The 16062-nt window shown below is 40.9% G+C and overlaps 2 protein-coding genes across 2 annotated transcripts; one reads left to right on the top strand and one right to left on the bottom strand.

Moving 5' to 3' along the window:
* The first annotated feature begins 47 nt into the window (after nucleotides 1-47).
* si:ch211-170d8.2 (uncharacterized protein LOC571755 homolog) lies at nucleotides 48-2619 on the top strand. Its single transcript, XM_034692414.1, has 3 exons — nucleotides 48-961; nucleotides 1795-1939; nucleotides 2086-2619. Exons 1-3 carry the CDS (start codon nucleotides 535-537, stop codon nucleotides 2429-2431), a joined length of 918 nt encoding a protein of 305 aa, XP_034548305.1. The 5' UTR covers nucleotides 48-534; the 3' UTR covers nucleotides 2432-2619.
* Nucleotides 2620-3003: 384 nt separating this feature from the next.
* On the bottom strand, nucleotides 3004-13748 carry mlec (malectin). The gene is made up of 6 exons (XM_034691861.1): nucleotides 13298-13748; nucleotides 12706-12929; nucleotides 9949-10127; nucleotides 9021-9197; nucleotides 7164-7221; nucleotides 3004-6960 (listed from the first exon to the last, which is right to left on the bottom strand). The coding sequence occupies exons 2-6, from the start codon at nucleotides 12908-12910 to the stop codon at nucleotides 6716-6718; spliced, it is 864 nt and encodes a 287-aa protein (XP_034547752.1). The 5' UTR covers nucleotides 12911-12929; nucleotides 13298-13748; the 3' UTR covers nucleotides 3004-6715.
* Nucleotides 13749-16062: the final 2314 nt, after the last annotated feature.

The following is a 16062-nucleotide window of genomic DNA, read 5'->3' as shown; positions in this document are numbered from 1 at the left end:
GCCTGCATGTGACCCTGCGATCCGGCCCCCTTGTTTTCAGTCTCGGGCTAGAGGCTTTGTTTCAGAGTGGCTACAACTGGCCTGGGAGAAGACGTGCACGAGCCTGTCTGTAAAGGCAGACACAAGCTCGCAAAATGTTATTATTCATGTTTTGTGCCAATGTTTTCTGTACGCATGTGTTGTAAATAAGATCGTTCTTGATGATCCAAATATGGAGTGATTAGAGTCATTAGCTAAGTAGCTGAATTTGAATAGATGGGGTCGGCGCTCTTCGGGGCGCCTCATTATGCACGCGCATTAAAAGAAAGCAGTGGGGGGCAAATGGGTGGTTAAGGGTACGAACAAAAAGAGGGGCAGGGTCTGCGAGGAGGGTCAGGATTCAAATTCTAAGTGGTAAGATGTTCCCATTGTCAGTGGGGTATATAGCAGGCAGAGCAACTCGCTGGAGGCAGAGTTTTGGAGTCTTAGCACCACTGAGGAGCTGTCTGTTCGTCGCCGGTGAAGATCTGAAGGCCGGGATTTGGAAATACCATCATGGCTTACTCGCGCTGTATTTGGATTGCTTTAGTTCTTCTCTCTGTAATGACAAGTGACAGTAGTGTATTTGGTCGTGTAGTCGACACGCTTGGATTTCTGTCACAGTCACCCAAATCTGTGGATGAATCCTCCGGGCCAACTTTACGCACAGACGCGTCGAGGCGGTGGAAGCGCGGGGTCACGAGGACGCACAGGGAGCAGTGCGCGGAGCTCGCGGCGCCTTGGCTGGAAAACACAAAACAAACTCCGGAGGATAATCCAACTGTGCTGCAGCTCAGTGTTCGACCCTATTCTCCTGGCGTTTCTCAGGGCCTGGTTTTCCCCGGGAAACATCTTTTTGGCTTTGTTAGAAGGATTTACCGCTGTTGTCAGGAGGGACTAAACTGCAAGAGCGTAAAGGGAATACAAGGTCGATTGAGAGGAGGTAAGACAAAAGAGATCGAGCTAAACACATGCCTTCTCATGCACACTGTATTTGTACTGGGGATCTAAAATAGTTGGTTGTCATGGTCCTGCCAGGTCAAGTATAAAAAGAGGCCTCACACCTCTAACAAGCTTCAGAAAAGTTATTGACTAAAAAAGAGAGAAAAAGGAGGCAGACTAGTTTTAAACATTACAGTAGTAATCAAAGTCATACAAATTGTGTGACCATGTTGTCTCCAAATGAGGTCAGTTTGTGCTCCTAGCCTAATTAAGATGAAGCACTTAGTTATTTTTGTAGATTCCAGAAAACAGATGAAGAAAGGAAACTGCTGTTTTGTAAGCAATAAAGCAACATTTTATCAAGATGAACATACTCAAGATCCTATTTCAAATCAAAGAAGCCCATGCAGGGAGCATGCAGTAAAATTCAAGATGAACTAATGCTTTACTTTTTCTGAAATACTGGTGCACAATAAAGAGTATAAAACAGCCATATGGAAAACGTTACGTTGAGATAGTGACACTGCAGGGATGTCATAAGATGCAACAGTGAAAGCTGCTGTGTTTCATTTATAGCCTAATTCACGCAGCTGTGTAGAGGACCATGTTATCTGCATACAAATAGGCCTTAGCTGGCTTAATGTCTCTTCAGAAGATTGTGGAGAAATCCTGCTGACAGATTAACAAGGTATTAAGAGTGAAGACATCCCCTATGTGGCGGATATATTACTCTGATCCCTGGGATTTATCACAATAGAGCCTGACTGGAGAGTATGTGATGTAAACAGCTCTCACTTTAACTGTACTCTGACAGACTTTACTTCTCCTCCTCAGATACAGACGTGGAGTTTCTCCTCACAAGGGACAATTTATCACTGACAGTCATCAGAGCAGAGCTCCATCTTCAACTTGCCAACCCACAACATCTGGACATCTATCCTGTGATCACATCTTTGGCAAAGCGAGACCTTCCGACAAGGTAAACACTACTCTTGAGGTGACATTTATTTGCACTAGTTAAAGTCATTTTACACAAATATTTCATTTCAGTTGTCAACTTTGATAGCTTAAAGCCTGAGGGGCTCATGGACCTGATTCGAACCCTGTCCTTTTTCACCTCATCAGGTACCGTTTGTGGTCTTGGGGCAACACTGTGGAGCTTAGGGTGGATCTGCTCTTCCTTTTCCACAGCCTGCAGGAAGTGGCAGGTGGTGCTGGTGGGGGTCCAAGCTTGGTGAACATGCGACGGATGGTGTTTTCTTCCAGAGGGGATCGATCAGGAGAAAAGGCCACTCTGGGGGCACCACAGGACTCTGATGGCAATGTGTGGGGGGATGGGCCTGCTGACATGCTGCATCCTCTGCAGCTCGGCTTGGTCTTGGGCTGCAGTCAGGCTGGATCAGCGGTTTCCTGCAGAAATGGTGGTGTTCACCTCACACACACACCTTTTATAGCTCTGTACTCCAGGTGAAGTCTCCCTGAAACAGGACTGCAATCAAACATCGTCTGTTGACTCAAGTATCTCAAAGTTTACAATGCACTTCAATGTAAAGTCTATTAATTTATGTGTTATTTTTTAACTATATAAACCCTTATGTAAATAGTGAATATGATATACAGAGGCTTTCTTTCATTATTAAAGCTCAACCTAACAATGAATCATGACAGAAGTGTGCTACCATTTCTGTGAGTGGGCATGGCTCAGTCCACTCTGTTCAGCTGTGTTCCTCTTTTAGATATTCTGCTTCCAAAACCTTGAAACCTCGAAGATATGTGCTCCTATTTAAAGAAGTTTTCACAGTTGCTGAGAAAAACAACACCTGGACAAGCACAGGGCCTGTACATGTGCTGTGACCCTGATGAACTTAAGCTGTCCAGCAGCATTGTAAGACAGATCTCTACAGTAGTGGACTCTTGTAAGTCCAAAATGGTTCACACTTTGTTATGCTGCAGACTTACGGGCACAGACTTGTTGCCAAGATGAATTCAATCTAACACAATGCTGCAACAAAAATACAGAACAAAATACTCAACAGCAACAGCTTTAGATAAAATAGCACATTTATTAAAAAGAGACAGCATTTATCAGCATTTCCCATTTTGCAGATATATGCCACATCTGAGTAAGATCAGGGGTCTCCGATACTTTTTTAGTCCACCTGCTGCCGCCTACAGCCCTCAGAGGAGCATTTGTCTCCAACACGTGTATCTATACAGTAGGACTCTTATTCAACACACGCTCTGCAACCTTGCTGCGTGTGTGTGTGGTCTGCTGCCTGGACGAATGGACAAGCTGGCTGATGTTTTGCTTTTCAAATATGTCTCAGTTTAAATTCATCTCGCATGTTCAGTTTCTTCGAAAACGAAAAACAAGGAAATACAGCAACAAGCAGAAATGGTCATCTCAAACAAACGTACAGTAATTACAGAGCAATTAAAATGACTCAGAGGATGGACATTTCAACAAGACTGGGTGTAATGGCAGGGAAATCATGAGCAGTGACAAGACATGTTTACTGTCCCTGGTTTATTCACAGCTTCACCAGGCCAGAAAAACAAAAGACTGACAGAACAGAAGAACCTTTAGCGCCATGTTTGGACGCCATGTTTAAGAATTATAATGGAATAGTGGCAATTCTTTGGTTCTCGTGAAAAATAGCTTAAAAAAAACTGAGAGCAGATCTTCATTCAACTCCAGTTCACCCAGCTTTAGGATGTTTAGTCAGTAAATTTGAAAAGAGGCTGGCAGTAAGCTCAATGCATAACAGGTAAGACTGCTTGAAACAAGGGCAGGATAGAAACATTTCACAAAGTTCTCCTGCGGCCCTCTTCATTTGTTTTTGACTGGCTTGGTGCCCAGAAAAGCTGAGTGTAAGAACAGACTGGAGATGTGTTAGTTATATCAACAGTCATCCTTTAATCCTATCGAGATCTGTGAGTGTGGAGCGAAAATCCAGCCCTGAACAGTGTGTTGAGCAGAGAAGACAAAGAAAAGAGAGTAATTCGATGTAAACCAACAGAAGAGCAACCTCAAGGCGAATGATGGTAAAGCACGATGTATTCAATATTTCAAGGCAACAAAGACAAATACACAAACAAATGATTTCAAAATACATGAGGCAGTGCAAAATGTCACACCAATAAAATATAACGTTTTAAAAACTCAAAAACAAAACAGATCCTGAGGAAAAAATGTCAAACATACAATTCCAAGCGTATTATAGAATATCTCCAGATCAGCCCCTCTCTGATTTAAATTATATATAATAGAATGGAAGATCCCACATTTTCAGATATAATCTCATTTATTTTAATTTCCAGCAGTCAGTTCATCTAACTGCCTGTTTTATTCTCTGTACCAACAACCGTTCCTCCCCCAGAAGAAAGGCCACAAAGTCTTCCTCAGGAGGGAAAAAAAAAAAACCCAAACACCTCGGCTACAACTCAAAAAGTGAAGAAAACAAAACCGGTGTCACACAATAGAAAGTGTGATCTTGTACCTTATATACACACGCAGCTGTGTAGACTTACAGAAGAACAGAACACGGTGACTTTGGTGGTGAATTAAATGATTTTTTGCATCTTTTCAGAGGAAAAAAAAAAAGGTGCTTAAACATCTTAAATATGATTTGACTTTACAGTTTTAAAAATTAAGAAAGAAAAACATCAAACCCCAAAAACTGACCAAATCTTTTCTGGTACAAACTTTTTTTTTGCCCATTATCAATCAAAATGGGAAGGAGGATCAGGGAACGAGGAAGGATCCACAACACCTGAATTATTGACCATTTTTTCAAGTACTGTTTGGCAACCGCAGTACTGATGAGGGGAGCAGGAGTTAGGGGACATTTAAGACGCATTAGTGAAGCAGGCAAAGTTACAAAATCTTCCTTGGAGTCGAGCTAAGCACTTAAGGGAGGTAACTAGATACATAAATAGGGGAGTTCACAACACAACTTCAGTAAAAATGAAGAACAAAGCTGCTTTTCTGTCTGCAAGGAAAGCAGAAGATGATATCCAACAGATGAGACATGAACACTCAGAGCAGACTCTACGATGTGGCCATGTAGAAAAAAAAAAGGCAAATGAGATTTAAAAAAGGCTCAATGATAAAATGTTGTCACTCGTATGCTCCATGAACTTAAGGATGAACATGCAGCACGACTGCTCTGAAGCTTTACACTTCACAGTCCACGTTAAACAGTTTTAAGACAACAAATTTCAAAAGGCTGAGTGAAAAATAAGGGACACTCAATAAATGTTGATTCAAAACGTTTGGTAAACATTTGATTTTCTGATCACATCCATGATGAGCTCTCGTTCCTCTTGCTGCAGGTGGATGAGCACACAGAAATTTTTAAGAGGTCTGGCACAGACTCAGTTTATTGTGTTGCTGCAGCAGCCTGTTGTCTATGTTTTAAATAACATGGAGGACTGAAGTTCCTGGCCTAACAGAGTCTACACAGCATTCTGCTTTAAAGTGAAACACATATGTGGGACAAAACAACATAATCATAACACACTATCCCTCGAAATGAACTCAGCTGTGAAGCAGGAGGGAAGCATAGGTCCAAAGACGCCTTAATTAAACCAAGTGCCTCAAAAGGCATCACAAAATCATGTTTTAAAGATGTTTGTCAAATTAAAAAAACAGGGCCTCAAGCTTTCCTTTCTGACACAGTAAAAAAAAAAAAGACATTCTTTGGTGAAACAAAAAGGCAGGCATGCATAATGAATGAATAGAAAAAGGCAAAGGTCACAGAGAATACAGCGATGTAAAGATCCTGACTCATTTGAGCTTAAGCACTTCACAGCATAAACTTTGCCTCTCACTAAATGCAACTGTGCGCACAACTTTTACTGAGAGAAACCACTGAGTGTTTAGCAACTAACCTTGTAAAGTGTGCACATTAAAATGAAACCATCCTTGAATGAGAACTGTCCAGGACACTTTTCAAAGCCCTGAATCAATATTTGGTGGAACAAAGATTTTTCAAACTCGACCTGTACTTCTGTAAAGGTGGGTCAACTGGTTCAACACCCCTTGACTCTTCTTCAAATTACTCATGGCAAATAGATGATGGCACGTTGACAAAGGACTTACTTGATCTGAGTGAAAAGAAAACGAAAATGTGACACGTTGAGAAAAACAGGGGCCTCTCAAAAGGAAACTGTAATCCCACTAACCGTCTGTTTCTATTCTGCCGAATCAAATTCTGAGCAGCACCATTTATAATTTTAAGGTAACTTTTCTGATCAGATGCTGAGCAGAGGCGTTACAGAGTGTGCATCCTTGCAACACTTGGTACAAACAATGCTTTTAGTTTATAAAACAGGCCCCAACTAATCACTCCTGAGCATCCCCTAGCTACTGAAATGTGGTTTCAAACCGCACAGACTGGCATCTGTAAATACTGCCCAGTCTCTGAGTGGAAATGACTAACATTGTTCAAAAGGGTCAGCAGAGGTGGATGCGAAACACATTCACAAAGAAGCGCGCAGCAAACACTTCCTACACCTCCCTTTGCGCCCAAACGGCAGAATATGACGGCAGCATTTGCTTCATTCCCTCACTGCTTCCTGAAAAGTTATTGTCTCTTTTTGTCCTCCTTCGTCATGGTTTTCTCCGAGCTCTCCTCTGTGTGTATGCTTCTACCTGTGCTGCAGTTGTCGCCTTGACCCCTTCCCCCCTCCCTGCCTCTCTCTTCATAGTCACTCACGTCGGTTTGACGTCTCCTCCGTCACTGGTGGTGGCTCACAGCCGACAGAGGCAAAACAACGTGGGGATGAAAACCCCGAATGCCACGAGGATGGGAAACATTAGGCTGCTGTTGTCGGCTGCGTATGGGTTTGGTGTTCTCGGGCCAGACTGGACCCTGTACTTTGAACCTGCAGGAACCTTTTTCTTGCCACCTTCCTCACCGACCTCAGTTTCCTCTTCCTCATCCTCCTCCTCCTCAGGCTTTCCTAACCCAGGGTGGGGCTGAAGTTTGGGTACATCTGTCAGGGAGAAGTGCATTAGGAAGAATGAGTGAGGATGTTCAAAATCACACTGAATAAAAACTGTGCACAATTATTCTGGAGAGCATTTATTACACTGATACAACTTAGTCTACAACCACTTTGCAGGGAATCTCATCGATTTATTAAACAGAGTTTTTATGCACAATGCTAAAGGGTATGTTTACAGTCAAGGTACTCACCTTCTGAAGTCCCCTTCATTACGTAGAGAGCGCAGACCTTGGGGTTGTCATAATAACCCTGAAACACAGGACACATATGTAAACTAAAGACACAGACAACAGGACCACATGTAATCAGAATAAAGTAGAGTCAGTTAGTAAAATGAAGCTATGATTGTTTTGTATTTTATATTTTTTGAGGCTTTCTTTACTGTTAGGCATCCGTTCTTTAGTATGATATGCCTCCCACCTTTGTTTTTACTCTTAATTTATAAAACGGTGAAAAAAGATAAAGAAATAACCAGGGTGCAGGTGGATTTATGCTGGAACAAGAGAATGCACACCTGCACACCTGCACTTGGCAGATTTCATTGTTTCATAATATGAATATTTCAGCCTTTGCATAAAGAGTAAACTGTGTGTCCCATTTTGGGCTTGTTGAGGAGAGAAAAAGCTACGAGGGGCCAGTGATCTACAGATATAAAAAAAAGAAAGAAGGTCGTCGCGGGAAAACTTTCTTGAAGTATGTCACCCTGCAGATTTAGCCTACAGACACAAGGTCCTTCATTTGGGGCTTAAAGGAGAAAACTAATTATGTTAGAAGAAAAAGACAACAAAACACAAACAAAGTCTCATGGCCTGCAGCAAAATCAGCAGTATTCAATAGTACTATCCAAACTTAAAGACTGGATCAAAGATAATCTCACTGACTTCTATTAGAAAAAAATGAATGAAGCTCAAACTGGATGAGAAAACAAGATTGGGTCAAACTTGTTGACAGGAGAACTGAAAGTCATCCAGCAGGAACAACTACACTTAATTACGAGTTTCTGTTTGAGGGACTTTGTGAAGGATTCCTTTCTTGGTCAGAGGTATTTTTGCCAAATTTTGCAACAGGAGATTAAATTACACCCACGCCAATACACAGTCATCCACTATTCCTTTACTCGCATATCCGTCAATAAGAAGTCATGCCAAAAGTGAAATAAGTACAGCGGTATAGTATCACTTTGTGTTGTATTGATTGCAAGGAGGACAAAAAGGGATGTGTTACACACACTAAGCTGAAGGAAGTGTCTGTGAAGTACAGAGTGGATGTTGGATAATGTGAAGGGGAGACACTTGAACCAAAAATGTTCTACCGCCAGTGCGCCTGCACGCCTACGGCAGGAAACACAAAATGTAGAACTGAAGAGTAAAATTTGACCGGAGAGGATTGACAGGATTATCATATCATTGCAAAGATAGCTCATTTAGAGCCAGGCATCAGTCTTCTCTGAATCACAGCTACAAGCAATCATATCTATTAAATCCAGAAACAAAGGCTAGTGATGACTAACATGCAGAAACAGCTAACAGCAGGGGCTGAAAGTGGATTTACAGACAGCAGTTTTCTGATGAGCTCTTGAGAGCAGAGCTAATCGCTGCACTATGCTACAATCAACAGAATCTAATAAAAGGCCAACACATGTGGGACTTATGTCAGACATTTGCATTGTCAACACACACCCAATGCCTGTCAGCAAACTCTTTCAGACATGGAGTAAATTATGGAAATGTGCTCTTGAGTTTACATGTCAGTCTCGTGTTTGAGAAAGTCAACAGAGTCACTCGGTGGTAATGTCACTCTGTGAATACTGTCATTCTTCTGGAACAGTTCATCCTTTTGGGAAGAAATGCCAAAAAATGAAGTTCTTTTGCATGTTTCAGAAACAACCTGCTCTTTAACTTTGCTCCTCACCAGCCAATTTGATCAGGATCAACTAATAAAAGGAAAAAATTGATGAACTTTTGATGAAATCTGAGAATGAAACGGATGTTCCCTTTTGACAATGACATTCAGAAATGTATAAGTTCATTCGGATAAAAACAGCTAACCTTTACAAACTCCACTGCAAGCTTGCCATTGAAAGTTGACACCTCTCCCAGCACGCTCAGTTTCCCACGTCGAATAGAGAAAGAGACCATCTCATCATGAGCTGTACTGTGTCCAACTCGCTCAAAGATGTCCAGGTCCTTCACCACCACGTGGCCGTTTAGACGGACGTCAAACACCTTGAAAAACATATTCAAAAGTCAGCAATGATTAACAGCCAACATACACACACACACACATTGACCTTACAGTGAAACAACTCCAAGAGTACTAGACGAACACAATATGAAAGTGTTTGCATTTAGAGAATGACCACAGTATGCCTCAAGTTAAAAAAAGAAAAAGTCAAGCATGTGAAACTCAGAGCCTTAAAGGTACAGGACTCCTGAGAAAGTACAGGTATGATTCTAGAGGATAAAATATCTCAGATCCTTCATGACAATATTTGAGCTGCAATGAAAAAAATGTTCTCTATGTGGACAGACAAGACTCTCCAAAATGTGCGCAGTATGTTTCTTAAAAAACTTCATCTCCGAAATGTGACACATTATTATTCAATGTTACCATGGCTACTGTGGCCAACTGTCTTCTCAGCCGTGATGCTGTGCTCTACGGCTGCAGACTTTGCTGGGAGAGTCGTTGGACAAGCTACTTGATGACACCACTTTGAAATCACCCCAAGCATTCATTTCTACAATGTCTTCTCTGTAAAAAGGGTGTCATACATACTACCATAAATAGAAATACTCTGATAAAATAAACCTGTGATAGCCCATATTGTTAAGGCAATAAAGGCCTACCAATTGACCTCAAGGCTATTGCAGAATGTTTCAAGAATACATTGTCAAGTGATCCTTCATATATGGAAAAAAACTTCATTACATATAAATCCCCCAGTGGAAAGAATATCTGATTCATTTATTGCCTTACCTTTTGCTGTGTCTGGGCAAAGTACACCTCAGCATACTTCATAACTAGGATGTAGTCCCCTTCCTCTCGAATGGGGATATCATATCCAAAAGTGTCCTCATTGTAGCGCTCTGTCTGATACAGAATCTGGTCCTCAGGACTCGAGCGCAGTATTGGCAGCCGTGTCCCATAATCAGATGCTACAAAGAAGAATAGCATCTGGTTCAGTGTGCACTTTTCTCACCATATCATATTAACAGCAGTATGAATGGAAAACTGGCAATGTTTTTAAGTCAAGGTAAGTATTATCAGCAAAAGATCTTCAGAAACGTATTCATGCTTTTATATACTCTCGTCTCGATTGCTGTAATTCCCTGTAAACGTCTTAGTCAAAAATCAATCCACCGTCTTCAAACAGTTCAAAACGCAGCAGCTCGTCTTTTAACAGGAACTAAAAAATGTGCTCACATCACCCCCATTTTAGCTCATCTACACAAACGTTATTCAGATCAGTCCGTTCATTTAGACGTGGTGATGATGGCTATGACTGAGAAGGATGATGATTCTCTACCTGAGCACCACAGCCACATTTTAAACCCACGTTTGAGGTTTTTAAATAAAGAATAATTCGTATTGTTGTTAATCTCTGATCTGTTTACCACAATCTTCATCACAGCTGACAAAACATCACCATCTAACCAGAGAAAGCATGTGGAGGTTTGTAGCTAACACACTTGTTTTATTCCAGGTGAACATTTTAATCTTGTCTGTGCTTGTAGTAACTTTGTTTATATTTCATGGTATACTTTTTATATATGAAATCATGTTTTCTAGATAAACATAATGCAGCAGAATGTACACCTCCACATGCATTCTTGACTGACCTCATGCTTTGTGAAAATAAGTTTTGAGATATTTTAAAAAGTACTTTGAATACTTCAGTATTTTTAAAAGCAAGTACTCCAGGACTTTAACTCAAGTAATAATTTGACGGAACAACTTTCACTTGTATTGGAATACTGTTTGACCAGGAGGATCTATACTTTGACTTAAGTAATGAAGACGTGTACTTTGACCACCACTGGTTTTTAAGCTTTTATTTCATTTTATTTTTTATCGCCTAATTTCGCGTTGCACTTCTTCTTGTTTTTATCGCCCACTGTAAAGCACTTTGTTACTTGTATTGAAAAGTGCTATATGAATAAAGTATTATCATAAAGTATTATTAAGTACCACCATTGCACAAGCCTTGACCTTTCCCTGCACTCCCTGCAACACAGAGCTCTTCTGTCTCAAAATAGCAAGTAACCACACTGTGCTCACTCCAACTTGCTATTACAGAATCTAAGCCTCATATACGGTGGCCCTGAAGGACAAAACAAATTTACAAAAGATGAAACACTTTTATAAAGTTGGAAACAAATTTACAAACGACGGAACACTTTTACCGTTAAGTCTGACTCCTTTAAGCCTGACTCCGTTTACCCCAAGGCTATGTGGTCTGAGGCTGTTTCATCTGAATTCTGACACATGATGAAGGTTTTGCAGAGATATGACGGCGCTTTTCCCGGAGACATAATGCTTTGTTATCTGAGGTCTGACACCTCTCTCTGAGACCCGAGGATGTCCTAATATGTAAACCATGTCCATCTCCATTTGGTTTCTTTCCATCAAAACCATAGATTTCCTAAATAATGGCCGTAATATCCATGACGTCATCCATCTGTTCCTGAGAGCTGTTTTGAAGCCAATCGACGGCGGCAGCCATATTGGTAATGCGGAACTCAACGAGGCATAATGTGACGTAAAGAGGCGGTTTGAGCCTCCTAGCCAACAGCTATGTGTTCCCATCCGGGAGTCAAGTCAGTCATGTCCTGATTTGGGCAAAAACTTGTAATCATAATATCTTCTGAACCGTCGCGTTAGAAAAAAATTCACCCTCGTACACTGTGTGCCGATAGAGAACTAGATAAGTAGAGCCAAGCCATTTTTTGAACCAGGCTGTAAACATGTTTATTAATGCTGCAAAGATCGTCTTTTTTGAATTGGTGTCTATGTGGTTTGCGGTGTTTCTGCAGCCAGCCTCAAGCAGATTCTCAATGAATTGCTGTTTATAACACTTCCGCATGGGCTTCATATTTTGAGACCGGAGGTTGCCGCTTGATCAAAACAAACTAAATGACCCCTCACTCGATCACTTCCGGATCACTCCCGGTATTTGGTACATTCCCTTTCCGTCAAAATTAAATGTTAATTTGTTTCAGCAATAGTAAAAGTGTTCTTTCGTTTTTAAAATTGTCTCCAACTTTGTAAAAGTGTTTAATCTCTTGTAAATTTGTTTTCTTAAATGTTTGTTTTGGCCATGGTATAAGTGTTTTGCTGATGTAATTTTCTTTTATAAAATGTAAAAATGTTTTCCAAAATGTAAATTTCTCTCCAGCTTTGTAAAAGTGTCTCATCTTTTGTAAATTTGTTTTGTCCATCAGGGCCACCGTACTCATAACTTGAGGCGAAAATGACTCCCTCAGTCATTTAGATCACATCATCACCTGCTTCCTCTACTGGCTCTAGAGGGGGCGGAGCTGCTATATGCTGACTCCTCATTACTTTCTGATCACTTGCGGAAGCAGGAGCATGCATAGTGTGACCACCACAAATTGTTTCTATCACACTGAGGGGCAGATTTCTCCACAATGTCATTCAGAAACACTTCATTTAGAAACACTTAGCAAGGCAGACAATATCATACGCACTTAACCACTGATAACATCCACTCACCTTTGCCAACCTTCCCTTCCAATGGGTCCTTCTTAAAGTGAACACCGTGCACGTCTACATGTGTTTCACCTCCGGCATTTACAGCCCAGATCACCCGCTCTGCGAGGCTGGGGCCCCCGCTGTCCGCACAGCACTGCTCCGGCAGCAGCAGCGACAGCACCGCTGCGACCAGCCCGACGACGAGCTGCGCCGTGACCCACTGCATCGCCCCTCACAGCCCGGTCCTGGACACACAGACAGAGACACACAGAGACAGACGGTAGCTGCTTAGTTGATGTATGGAAACAACCTTTCCAAACGTAATACAAAGCACAGAACGTTAGCTAGCTGATGACAGGCAATATGATATCTGTAGGTTAGCATGTGTGCTAACTGTACCGGTAGTAGCAAAAGCATTTCACTATGTGTCATGAAATCATAAAGTATGCTGTCTTAACGTAGGAAATGTGTGATAAACCACCTTTAGGGTAAAAAAGACCAACAATACAACATAATGAGTAATTAACAGCAACGTTTGTCAGTTGGGCTAGCTAGCTAACCTACCTGTCTAACCAGAATTTCTTGGTCTCACATTAATACAAATATATCTTACCTTCTTCCCCTTCCACAAATATCTTCCACACGTGTTTTCCAAATGTATTGATGGATCTATTTTGATGCAGCCTCACCAGATGTCTATATACTGTTAAATAACTTCAGTGAATGCAGATATTCTAGTTACTGGTGGTTGCAGGCAGCTACACTGACTTTCATTCAAATGTGTGCATCCAAACTAACATTTGCTGCTTGCTAGCTCCAGAGGCTGCCAGTGTGCAGGAGGCGGATCAATGCGACCTAACATGAGCTCTCCAAGGACCAATAAGTGACAGATACTCGGGCCAATCACATCCTCGCTTTAAGGTTTCCTGGATCAGTGAAAAACCCTTCAATATCGCTAACCAGTCATGCATAACATGTGTAAATGACAGAAATAAGTAGCACGTAATAACTGTTGTTGGTTGTGGACTATTAATGTTAATATTCGTACTTTGATGGGCAAACACTGAAACACTGAGCCTTTCTCCACGTCAAGGGAGACATGGGGAAATTGTAAACCCTGCGTTCAGTCTGTCAGGCAGAAATCTAAGGAAGAGGATTAGAGCCACTGAAAAATAAATACATATTTTTTTCATTATTCTGAGTTTGATCTCAGAACTCTGACTTTAATCTAAAAAAAATCTGACTTTTTTCTCAGAACTCTGACTTTAATCTCAGAAATTGTTTTTTTTCCCTCAGAATTCTGACTTTAAGAATTCTGATTCTAATATTACAAATTCTGTCTTTATCTCAGAATTCTGACTTTTTTCTTTGAAAAATAAAATAATTAAAATAATATATTGGACCTTAATTTATCTATTTTTTTCACTGGCCTTAATCCTCTTCCGTAGAAATCACGGTCGGTGTACATCATAGACTATATGAAATATGGACATAGTATCCGTGACGTCACCCATCTGTTTGAGGCCAATCGTCGTCGGGAGCCATATTGCTGCTGTTGAGCAATTGTGATGTAAAGAGGCGGGCTTTGAGCCTCCTCGCCAACAGCTACAGTGTCCCCGCCTGTCAATCAAGTCAGCTGTGACTCTCGTTGGAAGACTCGTAATCTCAATATCTTTGAAATTGCCACGTTAGAAAAAAATTCACCCCCCTCACAGTGTATGCCGATCAAGAAATGAGCTATCCAGACTACACTCATCTTTTGAACCAGGCTGTAAACATGTTTATTTCTGCTGCAAAGATCGTCATGTTTTCAGACTGGAGGTTGCCGATTGCTTTTTTCTCAGAATTCTGACTTTAATCTCAGAGTTCTGACTTTTTAATCAGAACTCTGACATTTTTTAATCAGAATTCTGACTTTAATCTCAGAATTCTTACTTTAATCTAAAAATTCTGACTTTTTTCTTAGAACAATGATAATTAAAAGAATATGTTGTACCTTAATCTATTTATTTTTTCGGTGGCTCTAATCCTCTTCCGTAGAAATTACTGTTGGTGTACACACACACCCTTTTCTACACACTGGCAAGGGTGACATGAATAACCTTTTTTCTTATTTTATTCTATTTTAGGTTGTTTTTATGTACAACACTTTGTGTTACAATGTGTATGAAAAATGCATTATATATAAATTCTGATTGATTGATTGATGAATTGATTGATTGATTTAAATATCTGAAACATTAAACCTCGTTCGCTTTAGTTTAGTTTTCGGGAAAACGCCATAGACTGTATAAAATAGGAAAACACGCATGTATACATCCTGAAATAAGTAAACCTAAAAGTGTTCTTTAAGGATTCCCCTCGCCCCCTTCATGTCGGAATGGTACGCTCCGAGTTTCGTCCAATCAGGAGAGTCCAACGCAGCGCGCACACGACGCACACGACGCACTGGAGAGCGGAAAGGAATGAATGAAGATAGTTGCCATAGCAACAGCAATACCTTTTTGGGTGACAGGTATTTTAGGTCTTTTTTTAACCCAGCACAGCCTTGGTAGACATACGGTAACATTTCCTCTCCTCTAAATGGAACGAATAATCTTTTCTGGTGTTTATAAAATGTTTGGTGCTTCAGTTTTCTCAGTTTCACTATCAATCTGCAGCCATCACTTACAAAGTCAGGTTTATTCCATGGTTTATTCCCAGTGCCTCAGCCAGTTGCCCACCTTGTTGCACCTACATTCCAGAGGCCCAGAGGCAGCATGTAGTAACACAGTTTTATCGTGGGCGTAGTTGTGCCTGCTACAATCTATTTTGCTTTTAGATAAAAACGAAGTCCTGCACTGTTAGAATGTAGTTATTTTAACTGTTTTGAATTATTTTATTTAATTACAGATAAACAATGTTGATAAATTGCTTCATCCGTAGCAAAACATGGGAATAATCTAGTAATGATACTGTCACAAAGCTAGGGATCTCATTTCAGTCAGACTACCTTATACGTTTGTATATCACTGGGGGCTGTGGTGGAGAGATGCAAACAGAAGAAGCTAGAGGCCATTCTGAATTACACAGATCATCAACTTCACAACTTCTTTGTGGACCAGAGAAACAGCGGCTGTGGACGGCTCATCTCTCTGCACTGCAGGACTGAGAGATACAGAAAATCATTCATCCCTGCAGCCATTAAGCTTCACAACTCTCTAGCCAATGGGGGATGAGCTGACAGACACTTGAATTACTTGTTTTACGTGATTTTTATATTTTCATCTGCCAGACACCTGAATCCCCTTCGGGGATCAATAAAGTACATTCTATTCTATTTTTAACAAATATTTGCTATAATCAGAATGAGTCAAAGACCACAGAGACACAACACAG

Source organism: Notolabrus celidotus, chromosome 9, assembly GCF_009762535.1.
Source record: "Notolabrus celidotus isolate fNotCel1 chromosome 9, fNotCel1.pri, whole genome shotgun sequence".
Classification (NCBI taxonomy): domain Eukaryota; kingdom Metazoa; phylum Chordata; class Actinopteri; order Labriformes; family Labridae; genus Notolabrus; species Notolabrus celidotus.
The sequence above is the reverse complement of the archived record's forward strand: the minus strand, read 5'-3'. Positions and strand labels throughout refer to the sequence as shown.